The 24,201-nt window shown below is 39.0% G+C and overlaps 1 protein-coding gene across 1 annotated transcript in view; it reads left to right on the top strand.

The window, feature by feature from the left end:
• PIK3CB (phosphatidylinositol-4,5-bisphosphate 3-kinase catalytic subunit beta) overlaps window positions 1–24,201 on the top strand; it is a 124,343-nt gene that overhangs the window by 60,624 nt on the left and 39,518 nt on the right. Inside the window, exons 8-11 of the mRNA XM_004712086.4 lie at window positions 13,940–14,191; window positions 15,177–15,273; window positions 19,270–19,400; window positions 21,892–21,942. Of these exons, the coding sequence (XP_004712143.1) occupies window positions 13,940–14,191; window positions 15,177–15,273; window positions 19,270–19,400; window positions 21,892–21,942 (531 nt within the window). The remainder of the gene's footprint in view (window positions 1–13,939; window positions 14,192–15,176; window positions 15,274–19,269; window positions 19,401–21,891; window positions 21,943–24,201) is intronic.

Consider the following 24,201-nt stretch of genomic DNA (forward strand, 5'->3'; position numbering starts at 1 on the left):
GCTTTGTCTTCAGTGATTGTGTTGGGAAGGTGAGCATCATAGAATGCCAATTTAATAGAACAAAGTGTTCTTGCATTGCGGGAGTACTTGATTGGAGGCCCAATGTCCATCTGCTACCTTAATACTAAACCTATAAATACATGCACATAGATCTATATTCCCCACCCTCATATAAATATATTTACATATGTACATGCCTTTAAATGCCCTTTGCCTCCTAGCTCCTTCCTCTTATTTCCTTTGACTTTCCTCTTGTCCCACTATCATGCTCAGTCCCCACTAGGGTTTCAGCAATTCCTCTTGGTTACATTATCCTTGATCACACCCTACCAGGCCTCCTACACCCTCCTCACCACTGATTTGGATCACTTGTTGTTCCCTTGTCCCTGGGATTGTTAACACCATTACCTTTCCCCCCACCGCCCCCTCTTCTATGTCCCTCGGGAACTGCCGGTCCTGTTGTTTTCTCCTCTAGATTCTTCATCTAGCCTCTCTTATTTAGCCAGACCTGTGGAGAAATAACATGCACAAAAATAAGACAGAGCACAAGCAACAGTATAAAAGAACAGTAACAACAACAAACCAATGACCAAAAAACAAAAACAAAACACAACCAGAAAGAAAAGCTTGTAGTTAGTTCAAGGCCTGTTTGTTGGCCTTTGCAAGTGTTTTCCAGTTCAGTCTGTTGGGGCACCAAGCCCTGGTCCCAAAGTCCACCTTCGGTATTCCCTGAGGACCTCGCCGCTCAGTTCCCTTGCTGTTCTGTTACACCCCCTTAGTGTTTTGCCTCTGTGTGGTGGGATCAGATCAGGCGCAATTCTCAGTGTCTCCAGTGTTGTCCCCTGTAGGGCTATGGGTCAGTGAGGGACATCGTGTCTAATAGTGGGACTGGCCATGTTGTCTCCTATGTGGACTGGCTGCTCTGAACGGGAACATCGTCCTCAAGGCCTGGTGGGCCAGGATGTGCTCCACTCTCCTCCGCCTTCATCAGCTCCCGTGTGTTCTGATCAGACATGTCCCTCTCCCGGAGCTGCAGATTCAGTGCTGTCCTCTGAAATAAATTTTTCTGGGGGGAGGGGCAGGTGTCCATGTTGTTGGGATTGGGGCCGGCCCCTCTTTTTGTGCTTCTTATGGCTCTACAGCCCATATTTTTGCGTTCCCTACTGGGGGGTGGGGGTGTTGGGAAGAAGCTTAGTTAGACTGTGTTGTTTAAAGAAACAAACCAGTGATAAATATATGTATAAGATAGAACTTTCTTTGAAGAAAGCATCCCAGCCCTGCTCTAGGCCAGGGTTGCCATGTAAGCAGAGCCGTCTTCAGATTCATATAGCTGCAGGCCCCTGATGCAGAAAGGGGAGGCAAAAGCAGGAGAGGACCACAGGATAATGGGTGCAGAGATGTGTGTATCCAAGGTCAGTCGGAACATCAAGGTGCCAATAGCTTGGAAGTTAGCTCCCAGGGTTAGCGGCCATATGGGGCCGCCCCTTGAGAGAAACACAGACTCCCAGTAAGTAGCGAGGGTGAACGAGCAGAAAGAGACTTTCTCACTATCTCCCTTATTAGAAAGGCCACTCCCCCACCCAAAAAGGCATAATCAGACTGTGACCTGTTAGTAGGTTGGACTCCACTTACACAGCTTCAAGTTGACCTAAAATCTAACTTCCACAGAAGCCTTCATTGCAAAATGTATTTTTCGCTCACATACTATTCTTTGTTTTCAGTGAACAGAGAACCTAAGTCCATTTATACAGGTTTCATCATCTTCAACTATTTGAAGCTGGATTGATTGTATTGTACATTCATAGAAAGGAGTAATAGGCTTCATAGATTATACTACTTAAAGCACCCCCCTAAAAAGCTAACTCTTTTGTTATTTGCCTTGCTCTGGTTTTACTTTTTCCACTTTTTGGACCGCACAAATGGGGTTGTATAGTTGAATTTGAGTGAGTTAACTTGTTGCGTCCCGGCCTGCGGGACGCACGAGCAAGGCCCTGCAGGGAAAAGACGAACCTGGATGGAGAAAAGACACCGGGACGCGGAGCAAGACAAAACTCTGATCAAGCTCTTTTATTTGGGCAAAGCTGGGGTATAAAAAAGGGGGAACTGGGAGGTGCATATTTTAATAAGGTGTGCGACACAGCATCCAATCCAACAGGTACATTAATGAAGCATAAGAACGTTAACCAATCAGCTGTAGGTAAAAGGGCGTGCGCTAGTTCTCAAAGACTTCCTGCATGCAGATTAAGGTCCATCAGGTGTAAAGCAAAGTCCATCTTAGTCCAATGAGCACCTGGCATTATTAACCAATGGGTGAAAAGGTCACTTTACAACTCCCCGTGCTACATAGCAGTTCCCCACAGATTTTGCAAATGAAAGACAACACTTAACAACCAGGAAGCCGCCAAGTTCGGCTCCTTGGCTGAGGCTAAGGCCTTAATGGCCACCGGCTCCCAACATTAACTGTATTTGGGTCACTTGATAGTGTTTGGTACTGATATTTTCCTTGTAAGAAACTTGAAAAGTTGTACTTTCTGTGCTCAAGATTCCCTCTTTAATCCTGGGATTTTTTGAAATCCAGACTCTTGTAATCTCACATTCTGTGTGGTGTTATTAATGTTAGTTGTTACTGAGTCGTTCAGACTCATTGTAATCCTTTTTGTACAGCAGAGTGAAACCCTGCCCGGTCCTGTGCTATCTTCATAGTGATTGCCATGTTTCAGCCCATTATTGCAGCCAGACTGTCAGTCCATCTGCCTTTCTGGCTGGACTACAGGCTGAGGGTTTTTGTCCTCTTGGTGGTGGTCCGTGGTATAGGATATGCAATATTCTTTGCCAGTTGCCAACGCCATAATTCAAAGTCATCACTCATTCCCCTTCTCCTTGGTGGTTTTTAAAAATTCTTCTCTTCAAAATATCCCAATCTTAATTTGTTGAAAGAAGGGGAATACGAATATTTTTGGCATTATTAGTTGATGGTGACACAATCTTGATGTAGCTTTTGCAAATATACTTTTTAAGGAACAGTAAACATTAAAAGGCTGTATCTACATCCAGCTACTGCTGGTGGTTGCAGCAATTCTCCAGAAATTCCACTGGGTGGCAAAGCATGGTAAAGTGTTTGGAATTGGAGAAAAGGGGAAAAAAGTAAACCACAAGCAGTTCTAGTGGTCACAGGGTCTGCGTCCTGTGGGTGATGGGAGAGAGTGCAGAAATGCTGGGAAATATGGTTCACTGACTCATCTGTTGTCCTTCACCACCAGCCCCCTGCCCACGAGCCACCCCCCACCCCAAAATTTTTTTTCCCTACTCTTCTGCTAGGGATCAAGGCAATTTGGTCAGAGGAATGTCTTTTAATCTTAGGAACACTGAGACACCAATCTGACAGGAGAGCAAAGGACATAACATTCTTTTTTTTTTTTTTTTTAACATTTTATTAGGGGCTCATACAACTGTTATCCCAATCCATACACACATCAATTGTGTAAAGCGCATTTGTACATCGTTTCTCAAAACATTTTCTCTCCATTTAAACCCCCAACATTAGGTCCTCATTTTTCCCCTCCCTCCCCGCTCCCCACTCCCGCATGAGCCCTTGATAGTTTATAAATGGGTATTTGGTCATATCTTGCCCTGTCCGATGTCTACCTTCATCCACTTTTTGGTTGTCTGTCCCCCAGGGAGGAGGTCACACACAGTTCCATGTAATCGGTTCCCTCTTTCCTACCCATTCTCCCTTTACCCTCCCTGTTTTGCCACTCACACCACTGGTCCTATAGGGCTCCTCCGTCCTGGATTCCCTGTATTTTCAGTTCCTATCTGTACCAGTGTACCTCCTCTGGTCTAGCCAGTCTTGCAAGATAGAATTCGAGTCATAGTAGTGGGAGCGGGGAGGAAACCCTTAGGAACTAGAGGAAGGTTGTATTTCTCATCATTATTACATCGCACCCTGACTAGCTCATCTCCTCCCCGAGACCCCTCTGCAAGGGGATCTCCAGTGGCCTACTAATGGGCTTTGGATCTCCACTCTGCACTCCCCCCATCATTCACTATGGTAAGATTTTTTGTTCTGATGATGCCTTACACCTGATCCCTTCGACACCTCATGGTTGCATAGGCTGGTGTGCTTCTTCCATGTGGGCTTTGTTGCTTCTGAGCTAGATGGCCGCTTGATTACCTTCAAGCTTTTAAGACCCCAGACGCTATATCTTTTGATAGCCAGGCACCATCAGCTTTCTTCACCACATTTGCTTATTCACCCGCTTTGTCTTCAGCGGTTGGGACATAACATTCTTTATTACCTTTGGCTGCCTGTCCTCATATTTGGGGAAGTGGGCATCTTAAAGTTGTCCCTCTTTCGTACCTTTCATATTTGATTCGTTGGACCACATCCAGGTGATCCTTCATGATTAGTAGCCTATACTACCCATTCCTTATGCTATTGTTCTTGAAATATCAGTCCATGCCTTTAATGTCCCTTCTTGAGTTATGGAAACAGCCCTCTCACTATTATCTTTGCCTCCAGTTTTATTCCCTACCTTAGACCCAATCATGCTCTTTGATATATCCTCATCTAGTAGCCTCAAATGGCATTAACTTTGCCTATAGCCTCTCCAACACAAGCATCTGCAAAACTGCTCAGTTGCATGATTCTTAGTCTGTAGCCGTACCAGATAATTTGTGACTTTTAGGGAATTCTAGGGTGGTGTCTTTGCACAAGTAGTAGGCACCTTCTCCTTTTCTGCCTTTCGAGTCTCCTTATAAGTTAATGTGGGATTATAAAGAGACTTTTCCCCAGCTTTGTCCCCCCCCAAAGGCATGCCAAACATTAGGGGCTTTTTGCTAGCATATGCAGGGAGGTCAGATGCTTAGAGACATCCTCCCTGAAGGCAGTCAGTTGCCTGACAGGTAAGGCAGCTCCCTGGTGTTAAGGACAGTGGGCTACTTCTCCCTAAAGGCTTTGGACCATAAGCTTGGTTTCTGTAGGTGGGGTTGACACCCTACTGATAATGGTTCTATGGAGATCCAGAGAACAGGTCAAACCTGCTCAGTGACATCCAAAGTTAGGCTGCCATCCTAAACCTAAGATCCGCCTATCTTGTCACATCTATACCCCAAATCCCTCCTCTTCCTATTGCCTGTATATCCCTAGACTGTGCCCCTCTCATTGCTGTTAAGATTTAATAGTGTTACGGAGGCAACATGGTCTCTCTTCATATCTCTTAGCTTCCTATAGAAGCAACACGAGAATGCAAGCATCAAAATTATTATGAAAAGTAACACAGTCACTGGAACTTAATCTATGTGAAATACTTTGAGCCCAAGCTCGGGGATTCAACCCTTCCATGCCAGTCACCAATTGCTTAAATACCTCAGCTAGTTGAATGCCTTAAATCTACCCTTGAATGTATAGAAAGTATCCTTTTAGCTGAATCACATCTAATGAAACGTTTTACCTAACTCTCGCAAATGTTTCCTAATCAAATCCCAGTCATGCAATGTCTTATTATATAGGTGAGGAGTTATACAAAAATCAGTTACATTCCAATCACATTATAGCATTGACGAGTCCAAAATCTTGATTTTTCAGCAGAACAGTCCAGTCACTGTTGTATAAAATGTTCAGTTTTGATAGAGTCCCAGAGTGTCCCTTAGACAGCATCAACAATCGCCATTCTCAGGAATCTGCGAAGTCTTGATGTTTTGGATAAATTCAGTAGCAGGACAGGGTCAGGTCATGCATCAGCTTCCTTCCTTTCTTCTGGGCCTTGCTGGCTGAAGAGAATTCCACCTATCTCCTTTGCCTGTGAAAATATAAACAAATAACCCCTCTCTTTGGGGTGTCATTAACCTGAAAAAGGAATTATGATTAAACTTTTGTGCTTCCTTCATGTCTTTCATGTCCATCTTTCTCCGAACATGGTTGCGTCCTTCTAAGAGGAGTCCATCAGCTTTATTCTGCAAAAACATAAATGCATCGCCCTTTCTCCAGGTGACGAATGGACCTGGATCCCAAACGTGATTCCCATCTTCTCAGGACTCCTCAGGATCAGCTTTCTCTGTAGAAGTGAAAATGTCTTTATCTGCCCTAATTTTGTTACAAGCGTTTCGTAAGGAGAAAAATTTTTAGTTAAACTGACTAAATGAACTTTGTCACACATAATATTCCTCTCCTCTCCCTTCTGTTTTAACCATGTAGACTTTAAAGCACTGCTAGCACTTTCAGTCGACTGGCTCTTTACACTCCTTGATTTTACCCTCTTGCAATATTCTGTCTTGACTAACTTCACTCATTCCTTCCATGCTAGATTTAGAGGAATTTAATGGGCAGGTCTTAAGCCCTCCTGAATGCCCTAAAGAAATGACCACATACCCAGAGCTTAAAAAGTGTTTCCCTCCAATTTCTAATTCCATGTGGGGGCACTGTTGTTTCCCCACAACAGCACTCCAAAAGACCCCTTGATTTAAAGGGGGGTCAGACTTCTCAAGTACTCTTTCCTGATAGGCATACATTTCTTCTATAGAAATGCAAGATAGCAAAAATGGACTTACCTGATTTTCCTTTATAAACCATGGTATATCAGATTTTATCACTGCCTTAATTTCTCCTTAATAATCCTGATCAACAATTCTAGCAGCACCCTGAGAATTTAGGTTGGACTTTCCTAATAAGCATCCTATAGTTCTTTTAGTTAGCGGACCCCAATTAACGCTCTTAGTTTCTGACAGCTTCTGGGTTTTCCTCACAACTCTGACCAACTCCAGTATCAATTTTAATTCCTTGAGTTCTTAGGTTAAATCTTCCTGATAAAGACCATATTATTCTTTCAATAAGAGGCTCCTGCTTTGAGATTGGGGGATACCTGTGATTGCTGTCATTCAAAGATTCTTTTGCTGGGTTAGGCAGAGGCTTTGCCTTCTGAGTTCTGTTAGGTGGGACTTGGATGAAGCTCCTTCCTCTATTTTCCCGCCGGGAAACCTGTGCTAAAGGGAATCCTTTACTGTTGAATCTTGAGCGACATTGACTCCCCCAATAAGTTCCCTTCCTGCAGCGGGGGCAAACTTCTGGGTCTTTTGAACCTAAGCTTGGTGGTCCTGGCCCATGCTCAGATGCAGGCCGCAGCTCTTTCTCTGTGGCCAGACTGATTGGCCAGAGCTACCTACACTCTTTGAAGATGACATATCTTTCCACAACTTTCCACACTTTCTTTTGGGTCTTGTATAATTTGCCAAGGAAGCTACCTTGAGGTTGACCTTGTATTCATCTGTCTATACATTCCTGCATATTCAGAGATAATCCAATAGTGTGCCCTGTTCCCAGTAGGGATGCAAGGCATTTTTACAGTGCTTATTAGAGAACTCATAAGATAGCTTGTGCAATAGGTCTTTTACTGCCTGGACAATTTTTACACTTTTGGAAATAGAGTCTTCCAGGTGGGACACAAAGTCTGCATACAATTCATCATTCAGCTGTTTTATAGCTGTGTAACTCACCTTTCTCTCTTCTGATGGAATTATCTTTTTCCCAGGCACTTAGGCAAACCTCTTGTATCTGTCCTATTGTCTGTTCAGTAAACTGTAGTTGAGACTAAACTGTGATATAATTCTCATCCCCTAGCAATTGATGAATTCCTATATCTTTTCCATCCCCAGCATTCTTCCGAGGTTGTGAATGGGCTATAAAATCCTACCACATAAGATATTGTAAAACTCTGAAGGGAAAAGACAAATTTCCCCTAAAGCTCTCCAGTCTGCAGGGGTCCAGCTCTGGGACTCTGCTAAAGCCCTTATCATGCTAATTACAAAAATGTGAGTCTGGACCATAATCATTGACTGCCTGCTTGAAATCTTTTAGCAACTTAAAGGGAAAAGCACTGAATTCCTTGTGGGTGTTTCCCTTAAGGCTGTCTGCTAGCAACTCTAACAGGCTAAGACATTCTAAATTCTAAATCTCCTTCTTCTGCAATCCCACTTTCTACCCTTGAAAGTAAGGGTGCTTTCCTATACTTTGCTTCTTGGCTTCTATTCTCTGAGCTGGTCTTTTAGACCCGTTTATCTTGAAGCTCCACTTTCTGAACTTCATCTTCTGTGTTAGTTCTCTTAGTTTGCATTTTTTGGGAGCTAATCTCTCTACCTCTAACCCTGGCTTGCTTGCTTGTCTTACAATCTCTGGTCTTTCCTACACTAAATTTCAGCAGGGGAGCAGATGCTTTTACTATGTCCCCTTGTGACTGGGGTTTAGTTTTTTCAGCTCTGCCTAAAATCTTCTCATTTGCCTGATACCCATTCAGCCTGCCTCTCACCTGATGCACGTTTGCGTAGCTTAGATACTTCTCACTACTTTGCTTGTCTTGTTTCTTTGCGTCCCTACCTTTGAAAGCAAGGGAGCTTCCTGGGATTGTTTAATAGCCTCGCTTTGGGTCTTGCAATCAGCTGCTTCTAGTATTTTATCACCTTTAAACTTTCTGAGGCTGCACTCCCCCGAGGGCAGATAGGCTTTGACCATGAGATTTCCTTTAGAATCAGAGGCCTTGCATGACAAATCAATCCCTGCTTCTTCAGTTTTTCCTAGTTTCATCACCTAATTCATGCTCATTCACAGACACTTTAGCTTGCTTTTCTAGATTTGAATAGAAACAAGACTTCTCACTGCACTTTTATAATACTCTTTCTCTTCCTCCTGCAAAGGTAGGTACTAAAACCATCTTAACTTGAACCCACAGAGACCATGTCTCAACGGGGATACTCTCCCCATCTCTGTGTGCTTTCTATAAGTTTACAATGACCTCTTCCCAGGTCTCTAGATCAAAAGTTCCTTCCCCTGGGAACCAAGGATCATACCATTTTACTACTTTTAGGAAACATTGCCTCTTGTTCTTTGTTACTTTTACGCCCTGTCTTTTCAGTAAGTAGATGAGCGTAGTACCATAAGTTTCAGGTTTACTTTTTACCTTACCCCATTGTCCTCCTTAAAATACTCACTCACTATTTCCACAACTTATCTGCCAATCCCCAACTGGATCCTCACTTCACACAATTTTCCAATTCACTGTACATTCTGGTGGTGCCATATAACTGTTACATGGGGTATAACTCTGAAGAGTTTTTTTCATACTGCCCCACGTTGGGTGCCATTTGTGGTTGGATGGGGCCAGCCCCACCACCACCAATCACAGGTTCCATAGGCACAATTGTGTGGTTGGGATATATAAATATTAAAGTCATAGAGAGCATGAGAGATAAATGAGAGATAGAAATAATGGAGTCAGACACGTTTCATGGTAGCATGCTCACCTCTGCCCTGCTTGGTGATCCATGTGGAGTGAGGGGGATGGGAAGGAGGGCAGGGGGAAAGGGAACAGGGGAGAGAGGACGAGAGAGGAGAGGTGGAACCCACAAGAGACCAAGAGGGGAGCCTCAGAGAAAGCCCTTTATTGCTAGCCTAGGCCTATATTATCTTTGGGCCGAGTGCAAGCCCACTAATTACAGGTAAAGACATACATCACAGGAAGGGGTTGCACTATAGGTTATACAGCAATGACAGGGGAACAGTCTAGGGATTTACACGCAGTAGGAAGAGGATGGAGTGGTCGACATGTCACAAGATGGACGGATCCTAGATTTAGGATGGCAGCCTAACTTTGGTTGTCACTGAGCAGGTTTGACCTGTTCTCTGGATCTCCATAGAAACCATTATCAGTAGGGTGTCAACCCCACCTACAGAAACCAAGCTAATGGTCCAAAGCCTTTAGGGAGAAGTAGCCCACTGTCCTTAACACCAGGGAGCTGCCTTACCTGTCAGGCAACTGACTGCCTTCAGGGAGGATGTCTCTAAGCATCTGACCTCCCCTCATATGCTAGCAAAAAGCCCCTAATGTTTGGCATGTCTTTGGGGTGACAAAAACTGAGGAAAAGTCTTTTTATAATCCCACAAGCTAAGTCTGGTACAACATTGTTGGAACCTTTCTTAACTTGATAAATTAAAACAGGTATTCTTTACCTTTTTAAACACTTTTGTGAATTGGATGAAGGTTCACAGAGCAGGAAATCATCTGTTTTAACATTAACAATTCTTACACATTTTGTTTCATCCATTTCAATTCCTCAAGGCACTATCACTTAACCCAATTCTACCCAGTGTTTCCACTTCTTTTCCTCTTACAAGCTTTTAAGACCCTAGACACTAGGCATTCATTGAACTAAGTAAAAAAAAAAGGCACTAAACATGTTATTAGGCCAGTTTCCTGGGATGTCCCATGAAAACATGACCCTAAACTTCCAAACCAAGAAACCAAATCCCATGAGGTGTTTGGTTGTACAGACTCAATCCTAGGAGGTAGTCTTTGTTTACTCATTGTTATAAATATATCTGTCACACAGCTTTGCTAACTTAAGGTTTTTACTGGTGTATAATTTATTGGCAGCTCTTACAATAACCAGCTGTACAACCCTACCCTAATCACTTCAATATTTCCATCACTGTTAGTTAACTTCTCCCCTCCCTTTTGTCCATCATAAGGACTAATAAACTGTTCTTTATACATTTGTCTTTTTTTGAACGTGTGTAAGTGAGTTTGTTTAGTTTCCCTTTTTGGTTTTGATTCATTTCATTTAGTGTAAAGTCTTACATCTCCATTGCAGCATGTGGCATTTGTTTCTTCTACTAGTGGAGAGTAGTATTCTAGTACATGTATGTGCCACATTTTGTTTACTCGTCTATGGATAGACATTTAGGTGTTTCCACCCTTTGGCTATTGTGAATGGTATTGCAGTGAACATTAATTCACAACTCTCTGCTGAAGTCTGTCTTCAGATTTTTGAGGTATCTAGGAGTGATATTAGTATATACCTCTACATTTGCTGGTAACTGTAAGGTCAGCAGTTCAAACCAATCAGCTGTTCTGATGTAGAAAGAGGAGGCTCTGTGCTTTCTTTTTTTTTTTTTTCATGCGTATTATTTTTTTTAAGTCATTTTTTATTTGTAAATTAGGTGAGGTTTACATTTCACCTTTGTATTCAGCAGTTTAAATTAGTAATCAAACTCCCCGAGGGTTTACCTTTCCCCTCCTCCTTCATTCCTCCTTTCTGCCTTGTGGATTCTTGCCTTTTTAAAAATTTTTAATCATTTTATTAGGGTCTCATACAACCCTTATCACAATCCATACATACATCAATGTGAAGAGCAAATGTTTTGAGAATGATGAGGGCAATGAATTTACAAATGTGCTTTACACAATTGAGGCTGTGTGCTTTCACAAAGATTTATAGGTCTTGGAAATACCAGGGAGCCAGTCTACTGTATAATAGGATCACTATGAATTAGAATCGACTGTATGGAAATGGGCTTATTTTCATTTTTAAGGTTAATTCTATTTTTAGTGGGTTTTTTTTCAGAAGCCACCACCCTGTTTTTGCATAATTTTATTAGTAATGTGCTTGATTATGACTTTGTTACTAGGCTAAAAAATTATGTCATATTTAAGACTCAAAACAGCTCTGCTAGGTTTAGTTGTAATTTTTTTTTTTTAAATAGGACTAATGATAGGATGTTATCAGGGTAATAACACTTGAAAGTAAGAGTCCATTGTTTATGGTTCTAATTAACAACATATTTTCTTTACAGAATAAAGTAATTAAGACTGAAATGAAGTGTGTGCTTATAATTCTTGTTTTATGCAGTGGCCATGTTCACTTAAAAGTAGTAGTACTTAAGAAAATATTAGTACTGGTATTTACTCTGTTTGGATACTTTGAATAGAGAATGTAAGGTAGTCACAATGATTTCTTAAAGATTGCTGCTATGTATATGAGGCAATATTCAACAAAAGCCAGATTTTTTTAAGCTACTGTATATACTTGTGTATAAGTCAAGTTTTGCAACACATTTTCAATGCAGTTTTTGTGTTACAATGAGGCGCCTCAGCTGATAATCAGGTGCAGCTCATACTCGAGTATATATGGTATCTTTAAATTTTTTTACAAAGCAACCTTATCACCTTCAAAGTACACTCAATTACACTTAATACATTTGTCAAATTTGTTATTCGATTATTGGAAACATTTTTCAAATGCATCTCTTTGGAAGGCTGACAGCACCTCCCTCATTTTCTCTTCACCTATTCTGTGTTGTTAAATTGCTGTCCTTTCATGTCCCTCATCGTTCATTCGTGGAAACAAAAAGAAGTCACGCAGAGTGAGGTCAGGTCAGTAAGGTGTGTGAGGCAAGAGAGGCATGCTTGTTTTTTGCCAAAATGGCGCTCTGAGATGACATCGTTCCCCATCTGCCACAAGTCAGGCCTATTTTGTCGCACACTTTTACGCAATCTTTTCAGAACTTCTGAATAGAAAGCTTGATTACAGTCTGACCTGGTTGAACAAACTCCATCGTATTATGAGTTGGAAGTTGATGGTCAATCGACACTTCACCTCTTTTGAAATGAGAAAACCACTCACATACTTGAGTTGTTCCCATAATACTATCTTTGTAAGCAGTGTTCAACATCACAACAGTTTCTGCGGCATTTTTCCCAAGCAGGAAACAAAATTTTATAGCTGCACGCTTTTCTCTTAAATCAGTCATCACAAAAAATGAGGGTGGAGTGACACTGCTTTTATCAAAAAATTCACTGGGACCAGAAAGAATCTTTCCAGGTTATGCCACTGGGTGCACTATCTCAGAGCATGTTGTCAGGGCTCACCTAGCTAGAAAAATGTGCACTACCAAAGCTCTGCCCCGCGGAGCTTTTTTCCATTTTTTGTGGGAGGAGGTTCCCCCTCATAAACCATTCTATTTTTTTCCCTTTTAGCTCCTGGTCTATACAAATTAAAAATTAAAACTCTTGCAGATGTTACATCTAGTTTCTGAAAGCACGAGGAAAACCCCGGAGAGCATTTACACTAGGTTGAAGACATAACCAAAATGTCTTAATGTGATACCCTCTCAGTTCTAAAACTAGCAGTTTAAAGAACCAGGGAGAACTCTTTGGGCTCAAGTTTTATCCAAATAATAGATAGGCCGGTAAGTGAGTAGTAGCACCAGGGAAGTTGTTCTTCAGAACAATCACAGCTGTAGCATTTGTCCAGGGAGTCAGCAGCAGCTCAGAAGGAAGGCACGATTAGAACTGGGAGTCCAATGGAAACGGGAAATGCTGGGGGTGGGGGGCACAGGGGGTGGCGGAATAGTGCTGTTACATTGTAGGACTGCAGTCAGTCTTACAGAACAAAATAAATATGAATTGTTGGATGTAAAAAGAGTTAGCTCTAAGTTTTCACTCAAATCACAATAAAGAGTTAACAAATATTTGAGCAAAAGCACATTTCTAAAAACAAGTTTGGAGAAAAGACTGAATGATTCATTTCTATTTGCATTCACTGTGTCATTAAATTGAGTGGATTTTGGATTGACTGGGTGTTTTGGCATTATGGTGTGGGATTAAACTTAAAACATTTATAGCCTTAAATGCCTTATAGCAGTGGTTCTCAACTTGTGGATCATGACCCCGTTGGGTGTCGAAAGGACCCTTCACCGGGGTCGCCCGATTCATAGCAATAGAAAAATTACAGTTATGAAGTAACAAGGAAAATAATTTTATGGTTGGGGGGGGTCACCACAACACAAGGAACTAACTGTATGAAAGGGTCACGGCGTTAGGAAGGTTGAGAACACGGCCTTATAGAGAACAAGTAGAATAAGGGTTCCTGGGGGTAAAGTGGGAGGTGCAGTGGTAAAGAGGAACTGATGTCCAGGAGTTCAAGGAGGAGGAAAATGTTTTGAAGCTAATTGTGGTGACAGTTGTAGAATACTGCTTGATGTGATTGAAAGATAGAATGATATCTGCATTAGCTCTCATTAAAGTGGCTTTGGAGATGAAAACAAGACAAAACCCATGTGTCCATGGTACAGCATCCATAATTTTGTATGTTTTTGTCTCCCCTGGTGTAGGTTCACGTCAGGGCTGGTCTCTTTCATGGTACTGAACTCCTGTGTAAAACCGTTGTAAGCACGGAAATATCAGGGAAAAACGATCACATTTGGAATGAACCACTCGACTTTGATATCAATACTTGTGACTTACCAAGAATGGCTCGATTATGTTTTGCTATTTATGCAGTTTTGGATAAAGTAAAAACGAAGAAATCAACAAAAACTATTAATCCTTCTAAATATCAAACCATCAGGAAAGCTGGAAAAGTGGTAATGACAAATGACAAAAATGAAATGTTTTCATTTTTAATAGAAGTTTAATACAATAGGATAATTTAAGACATTTCAAAAGAAGTAAAATTATATCTGCAACGGGTGGGGAATGCTCTAAAATTGATGTGGTGATCATGGTACAGTTCTTATTGATATGATTCAGTGACTGAACTTTCGAATTGTATGATATGTAAATTGTGTGCCAATAAAACTTGGGGAAAAATTATATCAAGTTACTTTAGTAATTAAGAACTGACCTTAAGAGTTTTCTACATTTAAAGAAACCAGAATATATTTGTATATATACAAAGGGATTTCAAAAATTTTATAAGAAATCCATTATGCCTTACTTCCATTTTCCATGAACTTTTCTAAGCCTCTTTTATACAAAATTATGTCCTTTTATTCTGAACAAGAAAATTCAAGCATTTCCTCCACCTATCTTCATATATTCTTCTAAAAAGCCATTCTGATGACTTAAAAGTCACAAGAAAGGCTATTATTAGTGTCTTTCTTTATTCTGATACAGAATTTTGCTCAAAGAATTTGAGTGTTTGTAATTTTATTTTGATAGGCTGTGGCCAAATCAATAAATATCCCTGGTGTGTACATGAAACTTCTACCAACTCATTGCATTCTTTTTAGAGATATAAATTCTACAATACAGAGACATTACCTCCTACTGCGTCATGATTTGTAGAGACTGAAAACTCATAAAGCATAGTGCCTGACCTTCTATCACATACATTTTCCTGAACAACTTAAAATTCATCATCATTTCCAGTGGCTGCTCAATGAACAGTTCATTTTACAGATATGCCATTTTATCACAAAACATTGATTTGGTTTTAGGGTTAAACATTTTTACATGTAAATCTTGTTCTGATTGTGGGTGTTTTTCTTTGATTTCTTGAAGTAACGTTTCTGAAACAAAGGGCATATTGACACCTGAAAATTCATACTTGATGTCTTTTTCCAACAGCATTATCCTGTAGCCTGGGTAAATACAATGGTTTTTGACTTTAAAGGACAATTGAGATCAGGAGAAATAATATTACACAGCTGGTCTTCATTTCCTGGTAAGATATGTACCCTAATATTTGAGTGACTTTTTGCATATTGACTACTTAATGTTTCTATATGACTCATCATTTTTAAAATTCAATAAACATTTTTATTCTGCTAAATTGTTTCCATAATTAATTTTAAATATAGTTTTAAAGTATCCTATATCTGAATATATTTCTTATTTCCATGAATATCCTTGCTTTAAATGATGTATTTTTATAAATAATTGAGATATTATCCTGAGGAGTAATATCTCCTTGGTAATATTCTCTATGAATCTAATTGTACTAAATGTTTTTACTAGTTACGATGTTGTTCTGCTGTTGAGCTCCTCAGACTCATGACAACCCGATGTGTGCAACATAGAATTGCCCCTCTGGGCTTTCACGGCGGTGCTCTTCAGAAGCAGATGACCAGGCCTTTCATTGTAGAGTAAAACTTAGTACAAACTTAGCGTAGTAGCGTAAAAACTTAGCATCTCTCCGTATGGTCAAACCACCAGTAGGCAAGCATTTAGCCATCTGTACCACCCAAGGGGTAATATGGTAATAGTGCTAGCAATATTTGTTCTTTGGATAGCTTTAACCTGAGGCTTGAGGTATGTGTAGTACCTCCTACCTGTCTTTGTTTCTCAAATATACTCTCAATACTTCTGTGAGGAGGCTGGGTTTATTTTATGTTACAGATGAGGAAAATGAAGATTAGAGTGATAAGTAAATTAGTTAGTCTTATGCAGTTGACTTATCTCATATTTGCGTGAAGGACTGCCTATTTCATTATGTTACTTTTCTAGTTGTTGGAATTTTTAGTTTAAACTTTGCCTCTATGAATAATAGTGATTTTCTTTTCCTTGTGTCTTCTTCCAATTTTAATATATTTAATAGAGCTATAAACTTATTTGAAATTTTTTTACTTAATTATTTTTGTAATGATAGATATTTTTAAATGTCTGTATAGCAGTATTACATGAGGAATTGCTTTTATAAGATGTTATCTACAGATATATTTATGAACAAAAGCCTAACATTCTAATACTGTGTGTGAGTATATAGTCTCTCATTTCTACCATTTTCTTTATATCCCTCCAATGATTGACTCTTTTTAAAAAAACCACTTTTTTCCCAATGAGAAACTGTAGTTTCATAGTAGAGTAAAAACTTAGTACAGTACTATACTTTGTTGGAAAATCTTAATTTAGACTCACAATATTCTCTGAAATTAGCCAAGTAACTTGTGTTAGTCTGAGTTGACTAGAGAAACAAATTTATAGACACTTGTATGTGTATAAGAAAAAGCTTTAAAAAAAAAAAAAAGAATGAAAGAAAAGAGCTTTATATACAGGATAAATTGAATATTGAGGAAACATCCCCGCCCAGCCCAGACCAAGTCCATAAGTCCAATATTCGCTCATAAGTCCAATACCAATCTACAAAGGCCTCTTCAGACTCACGAAACACATGCAGTGATGCCGAGTGCAGAAAGATCACAGGTCAGTGTGTGGATAGTTTGTGGATCCAGTGATGGTGGCAGCATCTCAGCACTGGTGTTGGTCTCCACGTGGTTCCTCCAGGTCCAGGGCTTTCCCTGCCATCAGCCTTTCTCAGTGTGTCCTGTCGGGAGAGAATCTCTCAGGGAGTGAGCCTATGTCCGACCTCCAGCGAGTTATTTATCTCCTTAGCACCTCCAAATTAGGTCATCAAGCTACTACCTGATTGACAGGGCTAGACTCCACCCCTTCACTCTGAATCCTCAAATTGACACCAGATTATGTAGCTACCACATAACTTGACTAATAATTTTGGTAAAAATGACACTATTGGGTTATTTTAATTTGGCATGCCCTGAACTTCACTTCATTTCTAAGAAATCTTTGATGAAATTTAACGAATGAGTGCACTTAGTTCTTCTGTACATTTGCACTATAATTGTCACATTTCTTGCAGCAAGCAAGAAACAAAGGAACTGCAATCGATTTTTAAAATATATAGCTCATCATTAAAGCTGTACAACAAGGCAGCTTCAAAAGATTTATGGGAAAAAAAAATTTTTTAATGTAGAACCTAGCATTTTACTTAGATCTTTATTAAACTGTTGGAATTGAAGGCCAGACATAGGTAATGAACCTCCCAAAAGAGATCCTTAAAGGCATTTTCTGCTGCAGTGATTTTCAACCTTCCCAATGCCACAACCCTTTTAATACAGTTCCTTGTGTTGTGGTGACCACCCCAACCATAAAATCATTTTCTTTCTTTTTTTTCCCATAAAATTATGTTCACTGCTACTTCATAACTATAATTTTGCTACTGTTATGAGTAGGTGACCCCTGTGAAAGGGTTGGTCGACCCCCAAAGGGGTTGTGACCCACAGGTTGAGAACCACTGGCTTAGGGCAAGCACTCATGGAGTGAACATGTAAAAAAACTGTCTTCTCTCTCCTCCCTTCTGTTAACACCAGCCGGGTCTAACTCAAAGCTGGAAAATTGTTTTTTCACTTCACTTTTTTTCCCCCTCAAACCTTTTGAAGTCCCTTTGTATAATCACATTTATATATATAAGTGATATATATATGTAATGACATTCATAAAAACAAGTCTATATTTGCATTTCCTTTATATATATATATACATACATACATACATATATAAAGGAAATGCAAATATAGACTTACTTTTATGAATGTCATTACATATATATATAAAGGAAATGCAAATATAGACTTGTTTTTATGAATTAGCGTAATGTAAGAAAGCATAGGACATACTTTGCTTTTTTCCCCACCTTATCTGCATACAGAACTGTTTTGTTGGGTTTTTTTTAATAATTGAGGGTTCTTAGAGCTCTTATAACAATCCATATATCCACTGTGTCAAGCACATTTGTACACATGTTGCCAGCATCCTTTTCAAGACATTTTATTTCTACTTGAGCCCTCTGTATCAGCTTCTCGTTTTTTCCCCTCTTCCCCCACCCTCCCCTGTTTTTTTAATTGTTATTTCCTTCCTGTGGAATGGGAAAGTACATTAGCTGAGCTCTAGTGTCTTGTTTTATTAACAGATCATTTTATTGGATGCTCTTACAGCTCTTATAATAATCCGTACATCAATTGTATTAATTATATTTGTGCATATGTTGCCATCATTATTTTCTAGACATTTACTTTCTATTGAGTCTGTAGTATCAGCTCCTCTTTTTTTGCCCTTCCTCCCTACTGCCTCCCTCATGACCCCAGCTCTAGTGTTTTTGACAATACTGAAATTCTAAGAAACATGCACAAGTCAGTAAATGAGACATGGTTAGTGTGTTAAAAAAAATAAAGGGTTCTTTGAAGAGAAAGCAGTTGGTGAGGTAAAAGAAATATTTGAATTGTGTTAATATTATCTCGGCTAGCAGTTAGAGGATAATAAAGGGATGCTGGAAACATTGTATTTGGTGAGAATGTCATTGGTGACTCCCAAAAATGTTAGCTTAGGTACTTTGATGATCATAAAAAACAGATTTCATGTGACTATGAAGTCCATAGTTGGGAAATAATAACAATTCTATACACTGTGTAATGTTGCTGGATGGAGAGCAACTCCATAATTTTCTTTCATATTAGGAATACCAACTACATTTGAAGAGGTAAAGTAGCCATTAATTTATTAACTTTCTTATTTTAAAGATACATGCAAATTCACAAGGAACCTTATTAACTGCAAGGTCAACAATTCAAACCTTCCAGCCACTTTTCAGGAGAAAGACGAAGCTGTCAGTTCCTGTAAATATTTACAATCTTGGAAAGTCTAGGGAGCAGTTTTTCTCTGCCCTATAGTCTCATTGTGGCCAGATTGACTCAGTCAGAGGGTTTGGGTCTTGGTGTGCAAACTCACATTAAAATTTTGTGCCAAATATTAACAGAAAAAAATCGTTGAGCTTTCCTTTGGAAACTCTTTAAAAGAATTATATAAAACCATTAAACGTAGTTTAGTATCAAAAACAATTCGAGTCAAAATCTTTTGTGTGTTTTAGATGAACTTGAAGAAATGTTGAATCCAATGGGAACTGTTCAAACAAATCCATATACTGAAAATGCAACAGCTCTGCATATTAAATTCCCAGAGAATAAAAAACAGCCTTATTATTATCCTCCCTTTGATAAGGTAAGCTTGTTTATTTAAAAGGCCATTGTGTGTGAATTAATTGGATTATTAGTTCCTAGCTGTTTCTGTTTATAACTTAAACTCTATAAGTATGCTTCTCTCTCAGAACTTCACCTATACTGACAACTTAGTTTAATGAAAGACTGCTAAGCAGGAAGCCCTTGAACTCCCTTTACTCTTGGCTTTGTCTCTGACCATGGCATTTCTGGAGTTCATTTCCCCCATTCATCCAAACCATTCTCTGAAATCCTTTTCAACCTAAAAAACGTATTCACATGTGACCCTTACCCATGTGGAATGTTCAGTGGATACATCCAGTATATTGTTTCAGAGATTCTAGAGATTATCATTCTGTGTTACCATTTGGATTCACTGAACAACTGGCTTAAGTTGAATGAATGTTAGTTAGATATTGCTATGTTACCATGATTTTTGTGGAATCTTTAGGGAGGGCTCCCATATCTAAAGAGTTGCTTAATGGAGGAAGGAAGGAAGGAAGGAAGGAGTTGCTCAGTGGACAAGCTAAAAGTAGAGCACCTGACGAGGGGTGAAAATGAGGCTATGGAAGCATGCTGCTCTACAGAGCTCAGCTATTATGTGCTTTGTCTTCAGCTTTGATACCCTTGTTTTGGGTGAATTGCTACTGATTTTTACCAGGAAATATTCTGAAAACAAATTCCCAGAAAGTAACAAAGAGCTTTTTACATATTCTTAATCCATTTGAGAACAAGCTACTTTAGAAAATTGATGCACTAATAATATTTTAATTTATCCACTTATAAGATTAATTATATTTTAATGTTCAACGCTATCAGACATATGTAGACTAGATACTTTTAAGCAGACTGTGAATTGAATTTCTATAACCCAGTGTTTCTTTTTTCACTTTCATTCAATTGAATTTCATCCTTTCAAAAAATATGTTTTCATTTCAACTTCTTTTATAATGTTTTTAATTTTTTACTAATACTACCCAACTAAATTAAACTTAGGGGGTTTTGCAATAGGAATCCCACATATGCCAGTAGAAAAAGGTACATTTTGACTCATTACTTTTAAACCATGGCTTTAGTTTTCCCCTATAGATGGGATTTTCTATGTGTAGTAGCTGCTTATGAAATATTTAGTTGTCCAGAATATGATATGATATATATTTAATAATGATACTTTCTTTTGGTTCAAATGTGATTTTTTAAAATAGTTTTAGAAATGTACACCCTATATACAAGTATTTTTAATATTTCAAGCGAAATTGAGGTTCATTGAAATATTCTATTTTAACATTGTTGTAGTCATCTGCAACTGGCCACTCACCTCTCTGTTACATTTCTTATCTCTTGAGGAGTCTGTCTTAAAGATGATTAAGTTGGAATGGAGATTTATGCTTTAATATACACACGTGTAATCATGTTTATACTTACTGATTTTCCTTGGATTGTACAAGTTACATATAGTGTCACTATAAAAATTCCAATAGTGCATTTGTAATAGGTTAGAAGTCCCCAATCCTATGTTTTTGTGTAATTTACTATATGTTGCTATAATCACTTAATGTAAGATTTTGCTTTTAAAGTGTCTTTCCTTAGTATTACTTAGTTTTAATAAGTGTAATAGAATATGGACGAGATGGATCTGAGTGCACATTTGCTCCCTGGGCCCAGCAAATTCCAGGGGTTTTTGTTGAATTCAGTGGAAAGAACATAAAAAAGACTAGTCCTAAGGCACCCAGACGTCTATGTGTGTTCATGGGGGAGAAGCAAGGCTTCCCAGAAAGAAGATTAAGCTGTAAAAAGGGGTGTATATTTGTAAAACGGGTGCCTGTGTAGATCCTTGGACACTAGAGGTGCCCTAGCATACTAGAATATTATCACAACAACTGTTTGACATAGGATGAGAGTTATCCCCATATCATGTATGTGAGGATACAGGTATCCTATTTACCTAGGATTGTATATGTCAATAGGAGGACATGGTCTTTCCATTCTTTGCTCCTTTCAGTATAACAATGAATTCACATCTTTTCCAGGATGAGGACCCTTTCTGAATTAGTGGTTTAAAAAAAATATTTTAAAGCTCTCAGTATTATTTCTACTTTTTTAGTATTTGTTGAGAGAAAGCATATGACCAAAAATTTAATCTACATTTAGCAAACCTTATGTACATTTACATTTTCTTAACTGAATATATTTACCTATATTTCAGGAAAAGTTTAGCATATACAAGACACTGTCTGTGGACCACCCATATTGTACACAAGGGACCACAGTTCCGTACTTCATGGCCATACCATTGTTTTCTTGTTGTCTATAGTTTAAGATTGGAAAGCATTGCATAGTAGCATTTTGCTTTTGAGTTTCATTTTTCTTTTCTCGAGCATGGAAGTGTTAAATCGTAGTAGTTTCTTTTAGTCTTAAGTAAAAATATTGCCATTTATGATTAAAATTCTGTAAGTAGAGCCAAATTTTAATTTTTATTAAATTTTTTAAAACAGATTATTGAAAAGGCGGCTGAGATCGCAAGCAGCGATAGCGCTAATGTATCAGTAAGTATCAAAGGTTTAAAAATGTTTTTCTCTTGTTATAGTATAATGAGCATTATTAGGTACCATCATCTTATTTAAGGTGGTGAATTTATAGAATACCATAGCTCATATGCAAGAACGACCTATGTACATGCAGGAAGATTCCACTACTGGTGTTTGCTCATTGAAAGCCCAGTTTGTAAGTGGTCTGTGTTTAACTTTTTAATACACACAGCTAGTTTGGCAACTAGTCTGTAAGGGCTAGTATAGCTCCTTATAAATTAACCATATTCTCTTTTTAAATATTACTCAGTTTAGTGAAGGGGCTGTAATTTTGTTTCTTGCTCATACAACAGAGTAGCTGTAAACCAGGTCAGACTTCACAGTGCTAAGGACCCAGGTTTCTTCCATCTTGGTGCCTCAAACTCGAATGCAAACTCAACTGTCATAAAGTTGATTTTGACTAATAGAGACCATGTATGTAGGGCAGAGTTAATTGCTCCTGTGGGTTTCCAAAACTGTTCATCTTTACTGGAGTAGTAGCCCAGCATATAACCCACTGTGTCACTAGGGCCCCTTTCTTGATGTCTAAGGAGCCCTGGTGGTGTGATGGTCATGCATTGGGTTGCTAAGTGCAAGGTCCACAGTTCAAAACAAGTAGCTGCTTCTTGGGAGAAAGAGCACTTTGTAATCCTGTCTTGGAAACTCACAGATTAGTTCTGCCCTGTAGGACTCTATAGGCAGGGCCCACTATAAGTCAGCACCAACTCAGTGGCATTGAGTGAGGGGTTCTTAAAATGATTGGACAATTAGTGCTGCTTCTGTGACTGAATTCCACGCAGCAGCAGCAGGAGCAGTTCACTTGGCTTCAGGATACCCTTAGCATGCATCACTTCTGCTCATTTCCCACTGGCCAGAACTTTGTAATAGGGCCTTACTTCGTTGCAAGTGAGGTTGGGTAATGCGGGTTTTGGCTTAATGATCACCTGCCTTGCTAAATTATAAGTTTATAGTGCCAAAGGAAGAAAGCAAGCATGTTTTTTGATGTACAAAGAGCTGTCAGTGGCCCACACACTGTCTTTATTGTTTCTGTTTAGAGGATACAAAATTTATTACTTTGTTGACTTGACTCACATGAGATGTACTATTTCTACCCCATCTACTTTATCATTTAAATTTTTTAAACTTCTTACTACTCTTGTGTCCCTTGTTCTATTTTGTTTCACTTTACTGTGCTTCACAAATAGTGCTTTAAAAATAACAGTAACAACAAATTGAAGATTTGTGGCAACCCTGAATTGACCAAGTCTATTGGCAACATTTTTCCAACGGCATATACTCACTTACTGTCACATTTGCTATTTCTCACAATATTTCAAACTTTCTCATGATGTTATTGTATACTTACTCAATTTACATTTGCCTGATGCTATTTCTTTCTTTTCTTTAAAAAAATTTATTTATTTTAAACAGTTTTATTTGGGAAAAATCTACATATCGTGTAATTCTGTAGTTCAGTCATATCAAGAAGAGTTGTGCTATCATTACCACAATCAATTCTAGAACATTTTCTTCTTTCTTGAACTCTTTGTTATTAGCTCTCCGTTTCCTCCCAACCTCTCCTGTCATCCCTAAGAAACCCTCAGTCCAGTTATTATCCTTGTACATGCACCCATCCTGGATTTCATGTACTGCAAAACATACAAAAACAAAGAACAAAAAAGCTAACAACAATAACAAAATAGAGAAAAGCCTCAATTGAAAAGAAAGCAGAAATTATTGGAAGCTAGAACAATTTATAAGTCAAAATGGAAATTAGATGATAAGGTATTAAATTTTAACCTACCTGTACCTGCCATAATCCACTTCTAACGCATGATAGTAAGGCTGTTCACATCCCTGGTCTGTGGTCAGGGGATTCACTGGAGGCTTGCTCCATGTGTACTTCCCTCCTCCTCCCCCCTTTTAACACAATTTTAAAGGGTCAAAAACTCAGAATTCACTGCCATGGCATCAATTCTGACTCTTGGTGACCCAATAGGGTAGGGTAGAGCTGCCCCTGAGGGTTTCTAAGACTGTTCACTCTTTACCGGAGTCAAAAGCCTCATCTTTCTCCCGAGGAGCAGCTAGTCACTAGTGGTTTCAGATTGCTGACCTTGAGGTTAGCAGCTCAACATGTGACCACTACACCACAAGGACTCCTAAATGGGTCAAATGGGGATCAAATAAGATGGGACATTTTAACTTAACTAAGTCTGCCATAGTTGACTTTATAATGCT

The sequence above is a fragment of the Echinops telfairi genome, unplaced genomic scaffold (assembly GCF_000313985.2).
Source record: "Echinops telfairi isolate 266 unplaced genomic scaffold, ASM31398v2 ScPeMD7_16;HRSCAF=60, whole genome shotgun sequence".
NCBI lineage: Eukaryota > Metazoa > Chordata > Mammalia > Afrosoricida > Tenrecidae > Echinops > Echinops telfairi.